Raw genomic sequence first — 26,517 nt, 5'->3', positions numbered from 1 at the left:
TTGAATATTAAAGTAGGGAGGTCTTGTTGCGGCTGTATAGGGCATTGGTGAGGCCGCAGCTGGAGTACTGTGTGCAGTTTTGGGCGCCGTACTTGCGCAAGGATATTTTGGCCTTGGAGGGAGTGCAGAGGAGGTTTACTAGGATGATGCCGGAGTTGAGGGGGTTGAGCTATGAGGAGAGGCTGAATAAATTAGGCTTGTACTCGTTAGAGTTTAGAAGAATGAGGGGAGATCTCATTGAGACGTATAAGATGATGAATTGGATGGATAGGATAGAGGTGGAGAGACTCTTCCTGCTCAGAAAGGACAGTAGGACTAAGGGGCACAGCCTCAAGATAAAGGGGGGGCGGTTTAGAACGGAGTTGAGGAGGAACTTCTTCACTCAAAGGGTGGTGAATCTCTGGAATTCTCTGCCCGTTGAGGTGGTGGAGGCTACCTCGCTAAATATTTTTAAGGTGCGGGTTGATGGGTTTTTGATAAGAGAGGGGATTAAGGGTTATGGGGAGAGGGCGGGAATGTGGAACTGAGCCACGACAGATCAGCCATGATCTTATTGAATGGCGGGGCAGGCTCGAGGGGCTAGATGGCCTACTCCTGCTCCTATTTCTTATGTTCTTATGTTCTTATACTGCATGCCTGACATGACTCACATCTTATGCCTTATAATGTTGCTATTTTCAAACACTATTAACTTTAGAATTGAAATTGAGCCAATCTTGATTGAGTTGCTGCTTTGGGTATCGACCCTAATAACTCAGCCCTGGAGTGTCACTCGATCTACTATAGGCCCCTTAGGTCAGCTCTATAATTACGACTGGGTGCTGAATAATTACCTTTGACAATGAGCTCCCCTGCTGAATTCACCTGAGCACTAGTTTAATTGTAAGCAATTGAGGCTCTTGGTTTTTTTTGTGCATGCTATTTCAAACAATAAGTAAAACAATTATTGTAATCATCTGGTTTCTTTGTCCTTTTGATACATGGATTTCTTTCTGAACCATTATGTCAACACTTAAATTGTTATATCAGAAACAATTCCTTGATCAGGAAGTCTGTACCAATTGAATTATCCCATTCATCTCAAACTCTCAAGACTATTCATGGAATGGTAATGTTTTGCTGCCCTGCACAATCTGAATCTTCATGCCAGTAACAATCTATATGTACACACAGATGATGCACTAAAGATTGAAATATGCTTTCTTCACTTGAGATAGACCATAATTCACAAGGAGTATGAAAAAAGAAATTGTATGTATTGTAACCCCCACCTTTCTGAATAATGCAGAAGTTTGTGGAAAGTACATCTTGATTGTATCTTTTCAAGGACAGTAATGGAGAGTGACACATCAAAGCGACACATAGAAAAATGAGATAAAAGGTGCGTCATTCAAATTTGTAAAGCTGTTAACTCAACAGAATGGATATTTTTATAATTTCCATGGGGGTGGGTTAAGAACATGTGACACGATAATTGCAATGTGCTCTAATTTACATTAGACTCATCTTCTTGTCAATGATTAACATTTCATTTAGAAATGCTATTTTCTAAATGGATGGTCATAAAGAAGGACAGAAAGTGGATAAAATTCACCGAGTTCATGATAGGAGTGAGAAAAGTGCACTAGACAAGTATACAGCTGCGAAATCTGCCAAACAGGATTCACATATAGGCTGAGATTGAAACAGTTGGTAAAGTCATGAAAAATTATGAAGTGTCAGTGAACTTGCACATGAGGCTATTTAAAACAAGGCTGAATTTTAATTTGCAGCACAGGATTACAAAAATTATGTCGCACCCAGGTAAAATCACAAGTGTGGAAACACTGAGAATCCTGATAATAGTGTGATGGGAAGTGTCCATGAATCCAGTGATTCAAAATGTTCACACTATTTCTGCCTCTTTTTTCCCCGCAATTCCTGTTTTTATTTGAGATCTCCAGCATCCGTAGAAATATTCACTGATCTGCCACTGTATGATCCACTCTTTGTCCATGGTTAAAAAGAAACTGTTCTATTCTATAGTAATAATTCAATTTAAAAGCACTTCAGAGAATGGTTCTTGCATTGAACTGGGTCCAGCATTCAGTGGATAATGAAGCATTAAATGCATGCTTCAACAAACAATTCATAAATTAGTACTTGCGAAGGTAAACATTAATCAACTGCTCAAGTTAAAACTTTGATGACAGACTTAAATCTGGGGCAAGGGTTGAAACATTCTTAAAGTATTAACAGTAGTTGGCTGTGCCTGCCCTGTAGATGCTGGAAATCTAAAAGAAAAACAGAAAATGCAGGAGGTACTCAGCAGGTCAGGTAACATCTGTGGAGAGAGAAACAGAGCTAATGGGTGGAATTTGATCAGCAGGGTGGGGATCTCATCCACTGATTGAAGAATTGGTGAAAACTCCACATTGATGCTTTCTGGAAAGCCAAGCTAATCAGGCACAGATCTGGACAACACACGAGGCCTTCTACACAATTAAGCCCTGAGGAGGGCAAAGGTCCAGACCCTGAGAATGTGGATCCCCCCAGTAGGCCACTGGCAAACCAGAAAGTATTTTGCTCTAACCAATCCTAATACTGAATTCTAACAGTGCTGCAATGAGGCCCTTAAATGTCCCTTAAATTATTATTTAAGAGTGACAATTGGTCTCCAGGTAGGAAGACTATCTTCCACACTTCCCACCTGGAACCTGATTGTTTTGGGGGGGAAGTGGGGGGAACAAATAGCCATAAGGGTCCATTAGACATGACACAGCTATGCACCCAATTTCAAATACAGGGGACATAATAGCTAATTTGGCTTGCATCAACTAATTCAGACTCGCAAAGAGGAAGTTAACTTTCTGACAATCATTGAGTCCTTTCTTTGGTAAAGTTGGGTAGAAAGTTACTTTCCTGAGTTTGCAGGAGTTGTCTTTTCTAACTTCATTTGGGACGCTTGCAGGATTATTTGACATTCTTTGAGAATTACAGAACAGCTGTCTGAAAATCTTAAAATGGAATGTTCTTGCCATAGAATCATAGAACACTACAGCACAGAAACAGCCCTTTTGGTCCTTCTTGGCTGTGCCAAACCGTTTTTCTGCCTAGTCCACTGACCTGCACCTCGACCATATCTCTCTATGCCCTCTCATCCATGTACCTGTCCAAGTTTTTCTTAAAATGTTAGAAGTGAGCTCATATCTACCACTTCATCTGGCAGCTCATTCCACACTCCCACTACTCTGTGAAGAACCGCCCCCCTTCACCCATGTCCTCTAGTTTTTCTCTCCTAGCCTCAGTGGAAAAAGCCTGCTTGCATCCACTCTATCTATACCCATAATTTTATACACCTCTATCAAATCTCCCTTCATTCTTCTACACTCCAGGGAATAAAGTCCTAACCTATTCAACCTTTCAGCCTCTACAGATTAAATCTGGACTGCACTGTTTTGACATTTAACTTCTCCACTCTGTGTGTGTTTGAATTCTGAGGTTAAAAAGTTGAACTCTATTTAATCGTAAAGCCTTAAAAATCAATTAACATTGAGAAAGGATCCAGGCTGTGAATTAACAGTTAAATCAAAAGGGAATAGTCACTTCAATAAGCTGCAACACTGTTCAACATCATTAAATTTTCCTACATTATTAGGGTAATTAGCCCTCTTGGTACAATGCCCTAAGGGGCATTGACAACAATGGATTTACATTGGATTGGTCCACGATTAGATTTGGTAAAGTTTTGCAGTGGTTTGCCACCTTCTGCAGTAACTGACCAGGAAATGTTTTCATTCTTACCACCTACCTTAAGGCATATTAGAAGGATTTTACAAGCTGATAATCAACCTTTTTCATTACATGATTAACACCACGCTGACACAAGGTCCTAGAATAGTCTAATCCAGAGGTTAAGGACCACAAGACCTCACAATAGTAGCTACACTTAGAAGTACTCAATTGGTTGTAAAGTACTTTGTGACAACGAGTGATGACAAAAGGTGCTAAACAAATGCAATTCTTTCTTTTTCAATCATTAAGAAGTCGACTTGCTTATTAATCTACTACAACTTTAAATGTCTGTGCTGCAGTACATTCAACGAAAAGGAGACATTACAGAAAAACATCAAGCTTTCTTTGACAATACTTCTAAACTCCATGTTATCTGCCAGCTAAAAGGAAGGGAGCAGCAACATATCAAGAATGCCATCAACTCAAGCTTGTTGCGGCCCAATCTGTAGCACACTTACCACTGACTAAGAAAGCTGTGAATTCAAGTGAATGCTGCACTATCGGAGATGCTGCCATTCAGAAGAGTTGTTAAATCTAGGTAGCCCTAGCTACCCTCCAGGATAAAGGTTGCACTGTACTACTTTAAAGAAGAACAGGGGAGTTATCCTGGGCATCCTGACCAATGTTTATCTCTCAATAAGCTTCACATAAAAAATCTGTTCATTATCACATTAAGAAGTCTCACAACACCAGGTTAAAGTCCAACAGGTTTATTTGTCGCAAACACCACTAGATTTTACAACTAGCTGTTCCTTCGTCAGGTGGGTGGGATTTCTAATCACAAACAGGGCATATAAAGACACAAACTCAATGAAAAAGAATAACGATTGGAATGTGAGTCTTTATAGCTAATCAAGTCTTAAAGGTACAGACAATGTGAGTGGAGAGAGCATTAAGCACAGGTTAAAGAGATGTGTATTGTCTCCAGACAGGACAGTTAGTGAGATTTTGCAAGTCCAGGCAAGTTGTGGGGGTTACAGATAGTGTGACATGAACCCAAGATCCTGGTTGAGGCTGTCCTCATGTCAGTGGAACTTGGTTGTCAGTCTCTGCGCTATTGTGCGTCGTGCAGGCCGCCTTGGAGAACGCTTACCCAAGGATCAGAGGCCGAATGCCCGTGACCAGTGGAGTGTTCCCCAATAGGAAGAGAATGGTCTTGCCTGGTGATTGTCAAGTAAATTGAGTTTGTGTCTTTATATGCCCTGTTTGTGATCAGAACTCCCACCCACCTGACGAAGAAACAGCCAATTCTGAAAGCTAGCGGCGTTTGCTACAAATAAACCTGTTGGAGTTTAACCTGGTGTTGTGAGACTTCTTACTGTGTTTACTCCAGTCCAACGCCGGCATCTCCACATCATTATTTCATTGCCATTGGTGGCAGCCTGCTGTGTGCAATTTAGCTGTTGTATTTCCTACATCACAGCAATGCATACTTAAAGGAAGTAATTACTGCCTGTAAAGCACATGGAGATGCCTGCTTGTTGGTCAGGGAAGGTGCTATAAATGCAAGTCTTTGTTTGAAGTTACTCTACATTTCACACTCCATCTTGACCTGGACAGTTAATGCTATATTTTCATTACAGGACTCAACACTGAGAATTACCCAGCTAACACTATTGTGGGAGCATCAGCAATACAAGGTCCGCAACAATTCATAGAAAGTGCGTTCCTGGAGTAACAAGAGTTGGGCAATAAATATAGCTTTACTAACAGCGAAAACAGGCCAAACATAACAGTTTAACAAAGAGGACCCTCTTCGGCTGATGATCCAGTGAGAGGGCACCAGTCTATGTTTAGGATGATTACATTGCCTGAATATTTGGGGTCATTTTTCCAAGCTTGGCATTTCACCTTATTTTAAATGATCATTAAATAAAAGTGCTTCACTTATGTAATTTGTTTGATTCTTTCACTGAACATGGGCATCCCTGCAAAGCCAGCATTTGTCACCCATCCTTAATTGCCCTTGAGAAGGTAATGACGAACCATCTTCTTAAAGCGCTGTAGTCCATGTGTAGGTACACCCACACTGCTGTTAGGAAGAATGTTCGAGAAATTTGAAGGAATGGCAATATAATTCCATGTCAGGATGGTGTGTGGCTTGGATGGGAAATTGCATGTGATGATGTTCTCCTGTACCTGCTGCCCTTATCCTTCTAGGTGGTGTTAGAGACAAAGGTTTACAGCATGGAAACAGGCCGTTCGGCCCAACTTGTCCTTTTTTTTAAACCCCTAAGCTGGTCCCAATTGCCTGCATTTGGCCCATATCTCTCTGTACCTAATTACCCACGTAACTGTCTAAATGCTTTTTAAAAGACAAAATTGCATCCACCTCTACTACTACCTCTGGCAGCTTGTTCCAGACACTCACCACCCTCTGTGTGAAAAAATTGCCCCTCTGGACACTTTTGTATCTCTTCCCTATCACCTTAAACCTATGCCCTCTAGTTTTAGACTCCTCTACCTTTGGGAAAAGATATTGACTATCTAACTGATCTATGCCCCTTGTTATTTTATAGACCTCTATAGGATCACCCCTCAGCCTCCTATACTCCATAGAAAAAAGCCCCAGTCTGTCCGGCCTCTCTTTATAACTCAAACCATCAAGTCCCAGTAGCATCCCAGCAAATCTTTTCTGCGCTCTTTCTATAATAGGGTGACCACAGCCCTGTTGAAGGAGTCCTTGGTGAGTTGCTGCAATGCATCTTACGAATAGCATATATCACTGCCACGGCGCATCGGCAGTGGAAGCAGTGAATATTTGAGGTGGTGGATGGGGTAGCAGATAAGTGGGCTGTTTTGTCCTTGATAGTTTCCAGCTTCTTGAGTGTTGTTGAAGCTGCACTCATCCAGGCAAGTGAGGAGTATTCCATCACACTCCTGACTTGTGCATAGTAGGTGGTGGACAAGAGTTGTGGAGTCAGGAGGTGAGTTACTCATTTCAGAATCCCCAGACTCTGACCTCTGTCTTATAGCCACAATATATATATGGCTAGTCCAGTTCAGTTTCTGCTCAACAGTAAACCCCAGGATGTTGATGGTGGGGCATTCAGGGATGGCAATGCCATTGAACAGTGAGGGGAGACTGTTAGATTCAGTAACAATTAAGTGAAAGAATAATTTAACTGAGAAATGTGATTATCTTAATAGTCACTTAATAGTGACAGAATTTTTCCAAATGAACCATTTAAACTTCACGAGAAGCTCTGATCATTTCTGGTGGACTGCGGCTTGAGGAAATTTGAAAAATCACTGACCTAAGTTATAAAAACACCAGAACGTTATGCATTTCTTCTCATAACACGCTCTATAAACATTCTCCCTTTAAAACACAAGAAGCACTAGAGAGCAGAAAGACATTCTCCCGCACCACTTCTGTCTTCAACTGAAAAAATACTTCAGTAGTATTTTTTCAGTTGAAGACAGACCTCTGGATGATGCACAAAACATTTTTAAAAAGCGCGCTTACTTTTCATGGGGAAACTTGACTTTCACTGGAAAGCACTGTATTCAAAAAGAGAAAAGGAAATGTTTTCTCAAACTTCTGTTTCTTAGTGCAATGCCCTGATACCACAAAGCAATTATGGAACGAATGTTCCTTCCTTAAATGTCTACAATTAGCCCCAAGTTCCTTCATTCACTGATTATTTCCCTATAATTTTTTACAGAAATCTCCTAGCCACCTCGTCTGAACTTCCCCCCTTACACCATCCATCCTCTGCACTCAATCTAGAATTGAGAATCTCACTGACTTCCTTGTTTACAAATTCAAGGCCATCTGCTTAGCTAGTTGTGTCTTCCTTTTACTTACTACCAGTCATTGCAACCAAACTGCACTCTTCTGCACATGCAGCATAATTTTCTCCATGCTCTAGAACATAAGAACACAAGAAATAGGAGCAGGAATAGACCATGCAGCTCCTCAAGCCTGTTCTGTCATTCAGTACGATTATAGTTGGTTTTGGACCTCAGTTTCACTTTCCCGCCTGTTCTCTGCATCCCTTACTTCCCCACATTCTCTATGTCTGCAAGCGTCCCTTTCACAACACTAGGATGAGGGCCATCAGGTCACAAGAATGTTAGATTTTAGTCCCTTAAGTTCCTCCAATATCTTTTCTCTGCTGAACTTTCTCACTCTTTTCAGCCCCTTGATTATTCTCTATTTTCGATATAAAATGTGTGTCTTCTACTGTGAAGACAGGCACAAAGTAATTGTTTGATGTCTCTGCCATTCCTCATTTCCCATGTTAATTCCTCCTGTCTCCGCTTCCAAGATACCAGCATTTACTCTCTTTCATTTTATACATTTCTCAAAGCTCTTGCAATCTGATTTTATAATTCTGGCTAGTTTACCCTCATTCTATTTTTTCCCTTTTTATCAACTTTTTTGGTTGTAAGATTATGCTGATTTCTAAAGCCCTCCCAATCATAAAACTTGTTCCTGTTTATTTGCAACATGTTACGTCTCTTCCTTTAATTTCATATTATTCATAACTTCCTGAGTGAGCCACATGTGGGCCTTTTTGTGGATTTCTCTCAGTGAAGTGTATTTTTGTTGAGCATTTTAAATTGTTTCTTGAAATGTTTCCTATTGTTCTCTTACTGCCAAATCTTCTAATCTATTTACCCAATAAACTTTAGCCAGCTGTCCCCTACAAATATTATATTGCCTTTGTTCCAAGCTAATATCTTGTTTGATGATTTGTCCAACAGTATAATGATCATTAGAGGCCTTATAATGTACTCCCATCAGAATATTCTGACTTTTACCTGATTTCTATCCACATTGATTCTATCTCATGTCCTACTGAGGCCAGATTCTCCCTCACTAATGTCCTTATATCACCTCTTTCAAACTGCCAGTTATTTGGTAATGTAATCCTGTTGCTTAAATGATATGTCAAATTTCTGACAGAGCACAGGAACAATCTGGTTCCTTTAACTGTCTGTCTCCCTGACTCAAACAATGAAAATTAGTAACACACATATTTAAGTACAAAGTTAAAATCTCCATAACAATATAGCACAATATATCATGAAACTAGTTTTTCATTAAAGTTATAGTCAATACGAAGGCTTTTGAAAATGAATCAGGGATCTCACTCTCTCTTGAATCTACATGTGGGCATCTCAGCTATACTATGTTTCTGACCACAATCCTTACATAAAGCAGACCTCACCTCAACTTTGTCACTGCCTTAACACATGAAATATGTGTCAGAAATGTGCAAGTGCAAAAGTAGTTGTTAAGAATACACACACTTCAATGATCTTGGAGATGACAAATAAAGTACTTACCAATATAAAGTGATGAATCCCTCTTTCGTACATGGTCATCAATGTAGGAGACACCAAGTGGTTGAATTGGGGTTGCACCAGCCCCAATGATAACCTGAGCCACAATAACCAACACGTACATCATGTTTGTTGTTTCTGTTTCTGCACATGTCTTGAGATTTTTCTCCACTGTTATTTGTTGTTCCTCCAATGAAAGGTTTGCCATACAGGTATCCTTCAGTACTGAAGTATCGACCTGCTTGTATTGATATTGATGACTTAGAAACTCTGGCAGTGCACAAAATAAAGAACCAATGGCCATTATGATCCCACCACAGCCTATCAATCTTGGTCTATGTCCTTTTCCACCAAAGTAGCTCACCAACAAAATTATCATGAGGTTTCCAATCTCAAAGCTGCTTGCAATTACTCCTAGTTCAGTGCTATGTAGGTCAAATCGTCTCTCCAGAGTTGTTAGAATACTGACCTGTGGAAAACATGAAGAGAGCATTGTAAGAAGTATAAACTGAAAGGAGAATTATAGCTAATCTAACACTTGAGTTAATGATTATTTATTCTGAGGCTTGAATGCTTGTAAACTTAGACATGTTGTGTATATGCACATAATTTATAAAACTCTTTGCTGAAAATGGAATGGATAGTTTACTGAGCGCAACATTGTTAGTGAAAAATACCACGCATGTTGCTGCTGCATATTTGCAGCATGTAACCATCAACTTCAACTATTGTTCAAATATTTTGAGATATCTTATTCTTCCAAGGTAATTTGAGGTAGGCTGGGCAAATTTCTGGTCCAAAGGCGGTGTCCCGAGGTAAGAATACACAACACAGTGAGCAATTTTCTGATCAGAATGGCCAGTATGACACAGGATAGCTTTCACATGCCCCTTTTCAGCATTAAACTTACACAGGTCCAATTTATGAGATTGTCAATGGTCCAATCTTACTGATGTATTTATTGAAATTATGAACTTAGCAACTCTCCCAGTTGAGTTGAGCTTTAATGACTATGTATGCCCAAACTGATTGTGTTGTGTAGCATCTAGGCCCAGCTTTAACCAACATTTTCATTGGTTTCCACAAAAGGTGCGTTTTCATGGAATGACCCCGAACCTCTATCCCTCGCATATGTCCAATATGGAGGTGATATGCTTGCTGCATTTGAATCTGCAGCTGCATGTAAAAAAATTTCTTACTCACTTTAACACACTTTATCCTATGCTCAAATTCACCTCTGAAATGGAGCTGTCTAAAGGACTCTCGTTCTTTGACATGTGAGTTGAGAAATCTGCTAATGGATTCTCTTATCCTGTCACTACAAGCCTCCCTTCATTGGTCAATGTACATGCTGAAATTCCTACAGTTCCACATGCTGGCAGCTGGAACATTGAGCAAATGGCTTCGGCCCTCTCTGCAAACCTGATCCAAAATAGGACACATCAAAACCATACTGCAGCATTATGGCTACCCGGATCAGACCATTGCTCAGTGTATTGTACGCTATCAGAATGTTGTTGTCAAGCCAACAAAACATTCTATCTACTTCATAAATAAGTAATTTGGTTTTTGAATTGCAGTGCCAGTGTGATGTAAAGTACTTGGGCCATATGGCCAACAACTGGCGGATTATATTGACTAGTACACCCCTTATGCTGTTCGCAATAGGCGAAGTACTGATCATACTCAACCAACCTGTGCTTGCAAAACTTAGAATGTAATGTCTAATGTTAGATGTGATTCTACAATTGGACAGCATTTGCTGAATAATCCTAAGTGTGCTAAGAATTTCGCTAACAATCAATTTAAGATTATTAGTCAGGCTCTCAATGTGGCTCACTTACGCTTGCAAAGTGCATTCATATGCAGGGACATGTCCTCTGCACGTAAAAAGAACATGTGTGGGCATTGTGCCTTGTTTGAATTAAACAAAAGCCATGGGGACATTAGTCCTCTGGTGCATTCTCCATGGCAATGGCTTGACCAATCAATTTGCCAAACAATCAGCGGCCTCTTCTCATGCAGTATAAATTGTTTTTCCCTTTGAAATTTGATATTCTTTTATCTGACCTGTGAGTGCAAGACTGAAAGCTTCCAAAACATCTCTCTTTTCCAGCAATAGTCTAGACATTGTCTGAGTTATTAACATCCCTATCTCTCTCATTTACAATACAAAACTTCAATGATTTCAGTCATCTGCCAAACCATAACATTATAAGTCTGATACCATCACAGAGTTTCCTTATTTTGAAATACTGCTTTTTATTTTCTCACAACTTAAATGTGTGAGAAATTTTGCATTCAAATGCTCCCATTCTGCTTCTGTGTTGCAATAGGTCATTCAATATATGGCAGTACGGAGACACTGTTGCCTCACAGCGCTGGGGACCCAGGTTTGATTCCCAGCTTGGGTCACTGTCTGTGTGGAGTCTGCACATCTCCCCTTGTCTACATGGGTTTCCTCTGGGTGCTCCGGTTTCCTTCCACATTCTGAATGACGTGCTGGTTAGGTGCATTGGCCATGCTAAATTCTCTGTCAGTGCATCCGAACAGGTGCCTCAGGGACTTTCACAGTAACCTCACTGAAGTATTAATGAAAGCCTACCTGTGACACTAGTAAAGAAACTTAAACTTAATAGCGGGAATTTTACCACCCCACCCGCCACAGAATCAGAGCGGGCGAGGGGCGGACAATGGAAAGATCCGTTGATTTTGGGTGGGATTTTACGGTTTCGGGATGAGCAAGGCTGTAAAATCCCGCCCAATGCTTCTAAGCAAATGATGTCACAAAATAGCTTTTAATTATTTTGATAGCTTTTGATGGATGTCAAAATAACAAAACAATAAGAGGATCCCTCATAATTCCAGTCACAGTACAAGAAAATGCCACAAATGAGCAGCAGGCCAATTAGATTGAGAAGATAAGTTAATGTGAGTGGGATACTAGGCGTTCCACCCAAAAGGAAGGGTTCCACCTCAAAGTTTTGCTTTTTTAAAATTTCTGCTCTTGACTGGCAGGTTGCGTACTATCAGCAATGTCTGCTCTACTTTCAGATTTCCAGCACTTTCTTATTAGGGCAGATACTCAAACCCACCCTATGGGTGTGGAGTTTACTACAGGAAGCGTGGCTCAGAGAATCAGCCCACAATGTTGTAGTATCATTTCCGACCCATACTTCCTATAGTTGCAGCTTACCTGTGACTGCGTGACTATTGTTAATATTCCACTGGTTTGAAACTGAATTGAAAAATGAATTTTAAGGTTTTAACTCAGAAAATGTGCTCAATCTGCATTATAATGTCACTTTGTTACAATGACATTATCACTGGAAATATAATTTTTGTTTACACTGACATACTCCACCCGTGTCATAAATGTCAATACAATTTCAAAATGCAATTAGGTTCCATTAAAATGATATAATAACCTCTCGTAAACTTGCCTAGGGTATTTGTTTACCATTGTTCTTCCTTTCTTCTATACTTGTCATTGCCAAAGCTAATTGTAGTTTCATTTCTGAATTCGATTGATCTTTCCATTTAAATTGCATCATATGAAGATGTCACTGCTGGCTGAGCGTGTCTAATCAGTAAATAGACTCATTTGTTTACCATCGATACATATAATATAATGCATTCTCTCCTCTCCATAACAAGCATGGGAGTAAAACCACTGTAGGCATGTCCTAGTCAGGAATGCAGCTATATATATGAATATGTAAATATGAAAACCAGCTGGAACGAAATAATATTACTTCAGCCAGTAACTAGTTTTGATGGTACATGTAGGTCAGAGAAGAACTTTGCAGTTTGCTTTTTTTTTTCCCTTTAATTGACTAACTAATAATCTATCATTATGCAAATGTTCATCGGTCTCTCAGTTAAGAAGATATTGACAAACCACTCAAGTTTTGTTTTTACAGTTCCTCATAACAACTCAACTCCCTGGATGCTTTATAAGAGAGCACAAAGTGTGATATCCAACATACTAAATGACATGGTTAGCAGTGAGTTACCACCACTTAATGCATCACTATAATGGAGGCAGTGACAATCAGATAAATAGGTGATTCATCAGTCCTCACTAAAAAGAAACGGAAATAACTGTGGTTCCCGGTTCTGATGCAGACAGAAGACAAAATTATTACATTTCAAGTTTTAGTTTGCAACGATCCACAGATAAAACTTGCCTATTTAATGCAACTCTAGTGTTTGTTTCAGTGGCCCTCTTTCTTGCTAACACTGTCCTATATTCTCCTGTAAATTAAAATAACGCACTTAGTGGAATGCAAAACTTCGTAATAAAAGCAAAATGCTGCGGATGCTGAAAATCTAAATTGAAAACAGAAAGTGTTGGAAAAACTCAGACAATGTCCGTGAAGAGAGAAACAGGCTTAAAATTTCGAGCTCTTCTTCACAACCACAAAACTTTGTAAATTTAGGTTATATTCGGTGACACTGCAACTGCAGAAAATGCACTTCCCTTTCATGTATTGTTGCAGTACCAGTATTAGTGATATAGTCCAAATACCTTAAAGCATCATATCCTATACACTGTGCCTAATTTACAGTAATTTTCCCAGACCCAGACCCAAACGTCACCTGCACCTTCCAACAGGCATGCTGCAACCACTGGGATAGCATTGCTAGAAGCAACATGAAAGGCAAAGACTGTTGCAAGACAGGCACTAAGGAAACATACAAGGTTGTTCAGTTGCATCTGTAATATTAGTAATAATGTGGAATAAAGGAGCTACGGTATTTTTTGGAGGTGTTTTTGTCTCAGCATTTTGGCCAAGAATTTGAGGATGGCCTGTATTAGAGAGGTGGAAAGGTGGGGAACTGTGGAAGAGAGGTGATGTTAAATTTAGGGGTATTGGAGACTGATAAATCTCTCGTGGAGCAATGGAGTCCCCAATGCCTCCTTTTTTTTTTTCTTCTCTTCTTCCTTCTCATAACAAATGTGGGTTTTTATATATATTCCTTGTGCTATGAATTTTAGATGCTGCGCTTTATAAACGTATGGACTTTTGTTAAGCAAAGAGTTAGTTGCCAGTATGTGAATAACTCTTTGCATTGATTAAGTTAGACGTTGGGGTTATTATATTACATGAAGCTGGATATTTATAGAGCCAAAGTGTGGGATGTTAGAACAATTCAGTAGAATTGACAAGCAATGGAAATAGATTAATTCTGTCTGCAGACATCTAATGCTAAGAGACAGGAAGATGGTTGAATGGTCATTCTGTCTGAATACTTTTGATCGTAGCTGTTAGCAAAGGTGTCACCAAAGACCAATTTAAACTCTAAATCATCTGCATGCTGTAGACTTCATTAACTATAGACCAGAATTTAGCTAGTGATTTAAATACCAATGGTCCATTGATGTAATTGTCCATGGAGTATTGATGGTTTATTGATGCAAGTCTGACTGGTTTATTGATCATCTTGATTGTGTATTGAATACTGCAAGTTAATTGCTTTTTCAAGTATGATAGAGCAAAAAAGAGGATACCAGAGCTGGAAAGAATCCAGTATATAAGTGTACAGGTTCTCAGAGGAAAGATAGAAGAGTAAAGCTTATTTAGTAGTCACAAGTAAGGCTTACATTAACACTGTAATGAAGAGATGGACAGGAACAGAAGAAAAAAGTCAGATCACATCAGAGTTAGCACTGTCCCTTTTCCCCACCATTCCTGTGAGTAAAGCCAAGTGTGACTTGCAAATGATAATTCAGTTGTTAAGTAGTTTTATTACTTAATAAGTCCTTTTTATTTGCAAGACTAAAACTGTCTGACAACTTTTTATCTTCAAGAACCCGAATAAAGATGCACATATTTTACAAAATCACAGATGTCCTGAGATGTTCACCAAAGGACTAGTGGCAACAGTGTATGCCCTCATGAGAACTAGATTACACAGCAGACTATCACAAATTTGGAAATGTGCTGCAATGCATAATGTAGGGCTCCCTCCGAGCAGTACAGGCAGCCAAACGATTGTTTTGAAATTGTTTGTTTCCTGACATTTCTGACAGCATATAGCTCCTCCTGTACATATGCTTATGGAAGGCAACAACGAACTAAGTATATAGTGAGCAGTCCTCATCATCCAGCAGTCCTCATTTCTCCATATGCAGCAATACATACCAATCTGACACATCATCAATGGCTCCAGTCTGAAACGATTCACTGGTATAGAAACTGAGAGCCTTTGTAGCCACTAGTAATGCCATCCTTGTTCTGCTGTGTGGTTGCAGGTCAGTATGGAGGAAGTTGTGCAGTTTAGTGACCATCTCCTTGGTGAATCATAACTACCTCAGATGCTGCTTCTGTCTGACATAACGCTAAGTGCTTCCTGAAGACCCTAGGTGAATAGGGCCTTCTCAGCTGCTTGTGTTCAGTATCCTTATTACACAGTAGCCCAAGAGAGCCTGCAACTATGGTTCCCATTGGTGACAGTGGACTTTCTGCCTTCAAACTCAACTGAGGAAAAACCCAATACCTACTGCCTTCAATAGCAGAGTACACAAGTACTTTCACTAACTATAGTGACAGAAGAAAGCCAAAAAGCACCTTTCCAGACATCATCATGGTAATCCCTTTGAATAGTATCCATGTGGTGTTCAGGTTCAGCTTCAAGTGTTTGGCAAAAGTTGTTAACAAGGTTGATAAGGTCCAAAATGAGGTCAAGTGCTGAATCAGCATTAGACACTGAGTTAGTGATCTACACAACATGGCCTTAATTGCTCCTTTACAAGGATGATTACCCATAGAGGAGCCACATTGGAAGTGATTAGAGGAATATTGGTCATCGGTTTCAGAACTGCAGGGTCCAGTAACACCAACAACAATGGTGCAATGAAGCTCACTTTTGTGAATTTTATTTAAGCTGATTGAAGCAATACCAAAGAATTGCTGACATATACTATTAAAAAACAGATTAAAGAATTCAACTGTATTGATCCCAGCAGGTGTGCTTTTTGATCTGGACTGCACTGATGTTATTTAAAATAAAAATACATATTGTACTGAGGGAAAAGAGGGAGAACCTCAGACTCATCTGCACCTGGGGTTCTGCCAATTCACAGTAAATGAATGATACAATTAAGCTATGAAAGCTTCATACATTTCACTGAAGTTTTTCTCCATTATTGCAAGTCTAGATGTTAGCCTGAGTCAAATCTTAGCACATTGTCATTTCTGATTCGTCACTTTATCACCTTCATTTGTTAATGCGAAAGAAGCTTAACTCTTCAATGAGTGCTCAATAATCACAAGTAGGATGTAGATTTCCATGTTTATTTTCTAAACAATAACATTGCCTGAAGTACAAAAGGAGTAATTGGGCAGGAAGGACTGCATACCTGTAATTAATTAAAGCTCTGAAAAAGGTGTGTGGTTCAGCCACATCACACCACATTTGATATTTGTCTCTCATTAGCTCGGCCAATGCCAGATGGTAAAAGCAAATATCCGCCCACACCTTATTCCTCTCCCATCTTTACTGCTGAATTTCCCTTTTAGATGTAGCAACTTTCTTTTTACAGATAGCATTTTCTCACACTAAAGTTCAATTTCCATTCCTTAATTGGCAAAATATTTTTGAATGTTATCAGTCTCTTGTGCACTGGTGTCCAGTCTGAATATCTTAGTATAATCAGCAAATGTCTATTATCTATGAAAGTGCGAATAGAAGGTGACCCAGAGTGTGAGTGAGACTGAACTGTTTCCATTTACCACCATCTTCTGTTTCTTATGTTCAAGCTAGATTGGAATCTAATTATTGCAATGTCCTATTCATTTCACAAGCATCAGTTCTCTTTAACAGTCTTACATGTAGAGTTTAATCAAATGTTTTAAAGTAAAATCCAACTAGATATCAATCTTCCACAAACTTAGATGCCTTCTCAAATAATTTCAGTACTATAAAGGGCATGCCCACTCTTAGGTGGACATTCATCTTATCCTCTGTGCTCTTTCGATAAATATTAATAACACTCCAAAGCATGCACTCAAGCATTTTCACTACTGGGAATGTTTGACTAATTTTAACTTATGTTTTTACTTTACACTTCACTCTTTTTTGAATGTTAGGGCAATGTTCAGTAATTTTCAGTGCACTGGTACAGCTGTATATTTGTGGAACTATCTTTTTTTCAAAATGTGCAATGCAATAATATTTCTGCTTAGGTAAATTCATAAGCTCCAGGGAGATGAGGAAAATTTAAAACCCACAAATGGGTGAAAGAAACAGAGGCCAAGTCACAGTCATCTCTCCTCTTTTAGTGGGTGGCTTACTCTGAAGGTTTCACATACCACAGCCAGTAAAGATTTCAAAGTAATGAATCCATTCCTTTTCCTATTTACCATCTTGTTTCACCCCTACATACCCGATGCACCTAATCTTAATTCCAAGACTAACCTGTGCAGGAAAATATCAGGTCACCTTGGGAACAAAATAATTGGAAATACCTGCTGGACTATTTGTTGTCTCTGAATATTTGTTCTGCTATCATATTCTGCGGTGTGAGGTGTGTGTATATACACATGCAGGAGGACCAATGCTTTCAAGAATGAAAGATTCATTTTCCAAGCACAATTGCCTCAACATAGAATTTATTGGTTGCAAACCTGTGAGTAACAGGATGCCGCAGATGCTGCGCTGTCACTGTCTCCCTTTCTCTCCCCCCCATATCCAATGGGGAAAATCTGAGTAACCCACAGTTCCCTCTCTCTCACAAATCCAGATATCAACAGAAACTATCACTTCTCAGAGATGGTACTCCATGAAAACAGTTCCATTATAACATTGCTTCAAATCATTCATAAAAGCTGCTGTTTCCAACAATTCAGCAAGAGGCCACAGCTATCAAAGGAGTTTGAAAAATGAACACATAACAAACTTGTTAGCAAAATCAAAGCCCAAAGGGACAGCATCTGCATTAGTAAGAAACTAGGTAAGAGAAATAAAACGGACAGTAGTGGCGAGCAAGGTAAAGTCATCATAGCCCTAGATGACCATAGGCTGCTTTCCCCTCAAAAGGGGGCTGGTGGTGATTTAACCTGAGGATCACCATGCCTCAGGCAGCAGAAAAGGCTGAGAAGACAGGTCCTTCATGAATGATGTTAGCTAGCACAGGAATTGAACCCACAGCTTTGGTGATTACTTTACATCATAAACTAGCCTTCCAGTCAACTGAGCTAAACCATGTGAGCAAGAGGGTATAGACAGATGAAATTAGACAAAATTTAAGGCAGAGAAATGTTATTTGTTAGGACAAATGAGAAGTGGTAATATAAACTGACCAGTAGAATTTTAAAACAGGGCATAGAAACAGTCATTTCTGATGTTGTATGTACACAAATGGCAGGACAAGTTGGGAAGGTTATTAAAAAGGCAAATCTTTGGATTTATAAATAGAGGCAAATAGTAAAAAAGCAAGGTTATTATTGTTAGCATTATTCTCAACATTTATAAAAAAACTGGTTGGACTCCAGCTGGAGAATGGCTACTCCTGGACCTACATTTCAGGAAGAATATCAAAGTGGATGCTGGTGATTTACTAGAATTGTACCAAAAATGAAGAACTTTGGTAACATGGGGAGACTATGGAAACATGGTTGTTCTCCTTAGAGCAGAGCTGTTAGGGGAAGATTGACTAAAGTGTAAGTGTGTGTGTGTTCAAAATCATGATCTGTTTTGTTAGAGTAAATAAGGAGAACTGGCAGAGAGTTTGGAAGCCAAGTGCACAGATCATAGAAGTATACAACACAGGAAAAGGCCCTTTGGCTCATCGTGTCGGCACCAAAGACGAACTGCCTAACTATTCTGTTACCATTTTCCAGCACTTGGACTATATCCTTGTATGCCTTGGCATCGCAAGTGATACATCTAAATAAATGTATGAAGGTCTCTGTTTCCATCACTATTTCAGACAGTGAGTTCCAGATTCCCACCAGAGGTGAGGTGCTGGAAGTCTTAAAGCGCATCATGGTAAATAAATACCTGGAATCTGATGAAGTGTTTCCCAGGACATTGTGGGAGATTAGGGAGGAATTTGCGAGTCCCCTAGCAGAGATACTTGAGTCATCAATAGTCATGGGGTGAAGTGCCTGAAGATTGGAGAGTGGCAGATGTTGTGCCTTTATTTAAAAAGGGCTGCAGGGAAAAGCCTTGCCATTGACAAGGTACTGCATGGTAGGTTGTTGAATGAGTTTATATCTCTTGGGATCCAGGGTGAGGTATCTAAATGGATAGAAAATTGGCTCCTTGACAGAAGCCAGATGGTGGTTATAGAGGGTTGTTTTCCAAACTGGAGGCCTGTGACCAGCGGTGTGCTCAGGGATCAGTCCACTGGGTTATTTGTCATTTATATTAATGATCTGAATGAGAATATAGGGGGCATGGTCAGTAAGTTGCAGATGACACCAAGGTTGGTGGTGTAGTAGCTAGTGAAGAAAGTTATCTCCAATTGTAATGAGATCTTGATCAATTGGGCCAGTGGGCTGACGAATGGCAGGTGGAGTTTACTTTTAATAAATGCAAGGTGATGCATTTTGGTAGATTGAACCAGGGTAAAACTTACTCAGTTAATAGCAGGGCGTTAGGGAGAGTTACGGAACAAAGAGATCTAGGGGTACATGTTCATAGCTCCTTGAAAGTGGAGTCACAGGTGGACAGAGTGGTAAAGAAGGCATTCAGCATGTTTGGTTTCATTGGTCAGAACATTAAATACAGGAGTTGGGGCAGATTGTTCAAGTTGTATAAGGCATTAGTAAGGCCACACTTGGAATACTGTGTTTAATTCTGGTCACCCTATTATAGAAAGAATATTATTAAACTAGAAAGAGTGCAGAAAAGATTTACTCGGATGCTACTGGGACTTAATGGTTTGAGTTCTGAGGAGAGGCTGGATAGACTGAGACTTCTTTCACTGGAGCGTAAAAGGCTGAGGGCTGATCTTATAGAGGTCTATAAAATAATGAGGGGCACAGATCAGCTAGATAGACAATATCTTTTCCCAAAGATAGGGAAGTCTAAAACTAGAGGGCACAGGTTTAAGGTGAGAGGGGAGAAATACAAAAGTGTCCAGAGGGGCAATTTTTTCAGAGGGTGGTGAGTGTCTGGAACAAGCTGCCAGAGGTGGTAGTAGAGGCAGGTACAATTTTGTCTTTTAAAAAGCATTTAGACAGTTACATGAGTAAGTTGGATATAGCGGGATATGGGCCAAACGCAGGCAATTGGGATTAGTTTAGGGTTTAAAAAAAGGGTGGCATGGACAAGTTGGGCCGAAGGACCTGTTTCCATGCTTAAACCTCTATGACTCTATGGCCACCCTTTAGGTGAAAATGTTTCCCACACATCTCCTCAAAACCTCCTGCCCCTTATCTTAAATCTATGTCGCTGGTCATTGACCCCTCCACTAAAAAGAAAAATCACTTCCTGTCTATCTATGCTCCTCATAACTTCATACATCTCAATCATGTCCCCCCTCAGTCTCCTCTGCTCCAAGGAAAACAACCTCAGTCTACCCAATCTCTCTTCGTAACAAAAACCCACCCAGGTAATATCCTGGTAAATTTTCTCTGCATCATTTCCAATGCTATCACATCCCTCCTGTAATGCAGATTCCAGAACAGCGCACAATACTCTAGCTGTGCCTAACCAATGTTTTATATAATTCCAGCATGATCTCCCTCTCTTAAACTCAATGCTTCGGCTAATAAAGGCAAGTATACCAAATGTCTTCTTATCCACTTTATCCACCTGTTCTACTACCTTAAGGGACTGCTATATATGCACACCAAGGCCTCTCTGATTCTCTGTGTTTCATAGGGTCCCATCATTCAACATGTATTCCTCTGTCTTGTTTGTCCTGCTCATTGCCTCCATACTTATCCAGTTTGAATTCCATTTGCCACTGATCAGCCTATCTGACCAGCCATTCTCTTTCCTCCTGTAATCATAGGCTATTCATCTCATTATTTGCCATCACACCTATTTTCATATCATCTGGGAAAGTGTATGGTAATTGGCAAAAATCAAGAAGCGACATGAGGAATAAATAGTTATACAGGGTGCTGGAATCATCCAGAATTCACTACCCGAAAGGATTGTGAAATCAGATTCAGTATTAACTTTCAAAGAGGAACTGGATAACTACATGAAGGCAAACCATTTGCAGAGTTATGGGGAATGAGCAAGATCATATGACTGAGTGGGCAGCTCCATCAACGAGCCAGAAGTGTCATGATGGCCCAAACAGCCTCCTCCTGTGCTGTGTCATTCAATGATTGTAACTTAAACTTCAGAGGGAAAGCAAAGGCAGCTTGAATCCTCTCCGTGAGCCAAACCTTCTCTCTTTTTGATTCATTGCTTACCTTCTCAGGTTTCAGAGATGCAAAAGATTTGAGCAGTGTGCACATCAGTCAGGCCCCCAAGAGAAACTGAACTTTCCTGACAACACGACTGCCGGGATTAAAAGGAAAATCCTTGTCAAATTTCACCATCAAGTACCCGGGAAATGTTTATCCCACTGGAGTTTGAAGATTGGTGCTGTAAGCAAGTGTACAAGTACAGAATCGAATCAAGTATGGAGTCTGCATTGCAAAATTGAGCAATGTATCCACTCCTTTGTTATGAGTAGGGAGTACTGCAAGCAAATTCTAATATGTGTTGTCTGATGTGTTTTTCAATACAGTCTCCAGGAGCTTTAAGAGTGCAGCCTGACTAAATCCTGTTGATATTTTTACATAAAATGAGCATCACATTTACTTCAGGTTTTCTTTTAATCAACTAAAATTATTGACTAAATATAACTGCAGAAGCTGAAATTTCAAACATAATCAAAAAATGCTGGAAACACTCAATAGGTCAGGCAGCATCTTCAAAGAAAGAAAAATGGGAATGTTTCAGGCACAGCCCTCCACCTGTTGCTGCCTGAATACCTAGTGTTTCCAGCATTTTCTGGGACTGTAAAGGATTAACTATCTTTGATTTCACTCTGAAAGTGGGGGGATCAGAGAGAGACCATGACTCCTGGGAACAGTGGAGAACAATGAATGAAGGACTCAGAAAACTAAACAGATTAGGGAAGGCCAAGGTCACAATCATATATTAGGTAAAGACAGAAGTAGATTGGATGTTAGGAAGTGTTTTATTTCCCAAATAACAGCAGGCGTTTGGAAGGCTGCTGGCTGATTTGTTAAGTTTTTTCAAGCAATAACCTGACCAGCTTTTGGTTGGAGCAAAAATTGTCCTTTGTAAAAGGGAAGTGTTCTATAATGTTACTTAACTTTTCAGCTGGTTTTAGTTGCTTCTGGGGGCCAGAAACAAATTTTCCATATTTTTCCTCCCGAATTAGCCTCCATTTTTATTGGCTTTTCCGCCTCTTTCAGGATATTGTGATCCATAAAGAATCACTGTGTGTGGGACAGAGGGTCTGTTTATGTCTGTCTTTGTTTGCATCTTTTTTGTTTACTTTCCCAATTTTCCAATGCTCTGTTTACCTCTGTCTGTAAGCGATAATCAGTTTTTTTTAATCTCAGCGACCAAAAACACTCAACTGAAGTGGACCCAAACTTTATATAGTAAATGTGATAACATTTAAAATGCAGCCAAGTGTCGTATGGTTAAAGGTCATATCATCAATCTTCCAGAAATATATCCAAACAAAGTTGGAAACCACAGCCATCATAGCCTCCTGACTACTTGACTCCGATTTCCTCCCACAGTCCAAAAGACATGCTGGCTAGGTGCATTGGCCATGCTAAATTCTCACACAGTGTACCCGAACAGGTGCCAAAGTGTACTGTCTAGGAGATTTTCACAGTAACTTCACTGCAGTGTTAAGGTAAATCTACTTTGTGACAGTAATAAATAAACTTAAACTTACTGTTAAGCTATTCAGTGGATAATCTCACTAAGCTAAGAAGCTGCCACAGGTGGGCTTACTTCACCAAGTACCTATTCCACCTACACAATATTTGATCATATCAAGCTATTCCTCTATAACAGCTGCCAATCACATTGACAAGATATTTATTCTGCTCATTTTTAAAACTGTTAATATCTCTGCCTTAATTTCTTTTTGTTGGAAGTTCTGTTCCACTTAATCTGCTAAACTGTTGGAGGAAAAGCAGCGTTTGTAATCTCCAATCTAATTCTGGGTTTATTATTTTTAAATACATGTCATCCAGTTCTGCTGTAATAGTCCAACTACGTCAAGTTGTCTGTATCCTGTGAATGGATGATACAATGACGTTTCCTCTTTAGTCGCCTGCTAAGTGAAATATGTTGAGGATAAGCCAAATAGCCCATGGAGAATCAAAACCACTTGTAGATTTTTTACACAAAAACTAAAGAAGCTTGAGTGCTGCCAGGAACAATGCTTCATCACTCGCAGTTAGCTAATGGGTAAACTGACTTTCCCATTCCCAAATGAAAACCAGTGCAGAGCACAAGGCTGTCCTTGATTCTCAGGTTCTAGCTGTTGGCTGCACCTTTCCTTACCAGCTCTGCAAGGAGTTACCTGCCTGCTGCACAGCATGAGTGAGAACACTACATCTATCTAAATGGAAAATGCTTTATTTTTTGAGACTTCTTCAATTTCTGTATCCTAGTGGTAGACTATAAATAGCACATAGTGTGGTAAGAATTTATCAGTCATCATTTATAAACAGTGCAAACTCCAGTCTAAATCTGCACTACCCTTCAATTATACTTACAACAGGCAGCCACTGAAAAGTCCTGGCAGCCACCTGACAAGAAATGTTTGTCCTTCCGTTGCTGGTATTTATTTTAGAGACAATCATTTGTTTGTGGTTTAAACTGAAATCAGAAGTCAGGTTCAGATGTATATTCATAGCTCTGATCTTCACTGCACCTCCTCAATTCAGGAACCTTGCAGCTTTTTGTTGCTTCAATTATTTCTCCTTTCCTCCTCTAAAGGAGCTGACTGATCCTGTGGTCTAAAACCTCAAACTTTGTGAGTACCTTGCCCAGTTCTTCATGCGTAAGTCTCAACAGTAGGCTTGAATATTTCAATCATGGGAAGGAAACTCACCACAGGGAAAGCAAATGTCGCACATGAACATTTTGTACCACCAAGAAAGAACACAGATAAAGCATTTATACAGTACTTTTCATTAACCAGGTAACCTGTTCATAGAATCTCTACAGCGCAGAAGGAGGCCATTGGCCCATCAAGTCTGCACCGACCACACTCCCACCCAGGCCCTATTCTTATAACCCCATATATTTACCCAGCTAATCCCCCTGACGCTAAAGTTGATTTAGCATGGCCAATCAACCTAACTGCACATGGTTGGACTGTGGAAGGAAACTGGAGCACCTGAAGGAAAGGGAGAATGCGCAAACTCGACACAAAGAGTGACCCAAGGCCAGAATTGAACCCGGGTCCTTGGTACTGTAAGGCAGCTGTATTAACTACTGTGGCACCATGCCGCCCCTTGCTAGTGTTGGTTAAGGGATAGTGGCCACAGAACCTCCCCATAATATAAAAGCAAATCACTGCAGATGCTGGAATCTGAAACAAAAAGAGAAAACACTGGAAAATCTCAGCAGGTCTGACAGCATCTGTGGAGAGAGAATACAGCCAACATTTCGAATAGAGCCGATTCTTCATCAGCTCTGATATTAGACAAATGTTTGAACAGAGATGCTATGTCACCACTCACCAATTTGCCTGTAAATTAGAAAAACGCTCACTGTGAGGAAATAAATGTCAGTCCTTGGTGGGAGAGACTCACAGGAGTGACCAGAAGCTTGTTCGTAAAAATTGAGTTTGAGGAAGAAATATGAAGCTGTCACAGTTTAAGGAGCGAGTTCTAGATGAGGATGCACACTCTGTCACTAATGGTGAGACAAAGAGTTAGGGAGGGGAATACGCAACAGTCCAGTGTTAGAGGGTCAAAGGATCAGGAGGATCAGGATGGAGGAGGATATAGAGCTGGGGTGGATCAAAACAATAAACAGATACAAAGCCAAGAACATAAAGTTTCAAGTTCATTGGGAGACGGGGAACCTGCAATGCTCAGCAAGGGGAAACAAGTAGCTTCATTTTCAACTGGCTGGTGTTTTTAGCAGCTGGAGAATAGAAGGGCAGTAAGGATAGTATCAAGACAAGTGATGGCAAAAGCATGCTTGAGGGATTCAACAGTCAAAAAGTTGAGATGGAAGGGCGGTTATACATTTTGCAAATGGAAGTAGGCTGTCTTGATGATAAATTGCATGTGGGATTTGAAGTTCAGCTGAAGATGCCAAGGCTTCACACTGTCTGATTCAGCTAGAGCAAGAAGCCAGAGAGTGTGGGTGGAACCAGTGGCAGGAGGCCAAAATGGACTTGGTGTTCATTTGGGAGCAAGTTGAGGCTTGATGAAGTGTCAGAGGGGCAGCTTGGCTGCATGGAGATAACTGCGGAGTCAAGAGGGGATGATGGACAGGTAGACCAAGCAGCATCATCAAATATCCTTGCACCCTCAGTAAACAATGCCGAGTACAGATATTGCAGACCCACAACCCCAAACTCACTTCAACTGACCAACAGCTGAATTAACTGGATCCAACAAACAGAAAGATAGCGGCTAGCAGGAGGACCAAACTTCTGGAACATTCCTAGGACAGCATAACTTAAATTTTCAACTGAGAGATTTGCACAAACTAATTCAGATAGAATCATGGTCAAATCTGAGAGAATAAAGTGCATCTTTCACTCTCCATTCTCTACATTTAGTTTACTGCCCACCCATCCACTGATACATCACACAAGGGGAACTCCGTCTGCCTTGTATCCTGAAACTTTTCTCAGCAGCCGCTCTTACGCAGAATGCATTCTCTTTCTGAATGTAACATCTACAGTCTACAACGGAAACTACTATGGGTTTGCACGTTCTGCCAGAGTAACTCAGTGGGAGTTATAAAGCAAACACAGACGGAACATATTGGCTCCAGTTGATTTGTGTATGCGTTTACCTAAAGCAAACACTCTCAGCAGCGCTTGCTACACGTTGCCGGTCACTACTTACTAAGTAAGCGCCACTGATGCCCTGTGTCAGCATCAGCAAACACTCCGCGATGAGAAATGTTCGGATATCCGAGAAATAGGACTGCCGGGGAGTCGCCACCACCGACCGCCTGCCGTCCATCTGACTGCTCATCCCGGAGACAAGGTGTAAACGTTGTCCACTGAATAGAAAGGCCCGAATTGGATGAGTTTTCAGCGCGTTAGAAAGCTCCTTATCTGTGCCAGAGCGCCACACCCACCCGCCTCACTTGGGTGGAGATCGACCGCTGTCTGGGAGAGAGAGGGAAACTGTGGGTATGAGAGGCACTGTGTGAAAAGGAAAGAAACAGGCGGTGAGAGGAAAAGGTTAGACAGACAGTGAGAAGGATATTGAGAAAGAGAGGGAGACTGTGGAAATGAGA

The 26,517-nt window shown here is 40.3% G+C and overlaps 1 protein-coding gene across 1 annotated transcript in view; it reads right to left on the bottom strand.

The window, feature by feature from the left end:
• LOC145343133 (solute carrier organic anion transporter family member 3A1-like) overlaps nt 1-26,254 on the bottom strand; it is a 295,740-nt gene extending 269,486 nt beyond the window's left edge. The window contains exons 1-2 of the mRNA XM_080189069.1: nt 26,118-26,254; nt 9,073-9,538 (exon numbers count right to left, since the gene is read on the bottom strand). Coding sequence (XP_080045195.1) covers nt 9,073-9,538; nt 26,118-26,249 — 598 coding nt within the window. The 5' untranslated portion in view covers nt 26,250-26,254. The remainder of the gene's footprint in view (nt 1-9,072; nt 9,539-26,117) is intronic.
• Between the last annotated feature and the right edge of the window lie 263 nt (nt 26,255-26,517).

This window comes from Carcharhinus amblyrhynchos, chromosome 5 (assembly GCF_965287045.1).
Source record: "Carcharhinus amblyrhynchos chromosome 5, sCarAmb.v2.hapA, whole genome shotgun sequence".
Taxonomy (NCBI): domain Eukaryota; kingdom Metazoa; phylum Chordata; class Chondrichthyes; order Carcharhiniformes; family Carcharhinidae; genus Carcharhinus; species Carcharhinus amblyrhynchos.
The sequence above is the reverse complement of the archived record's forward strand: the minus strand, read 5'-3'. Positions and strand labels throughout refer to the sequence as shown.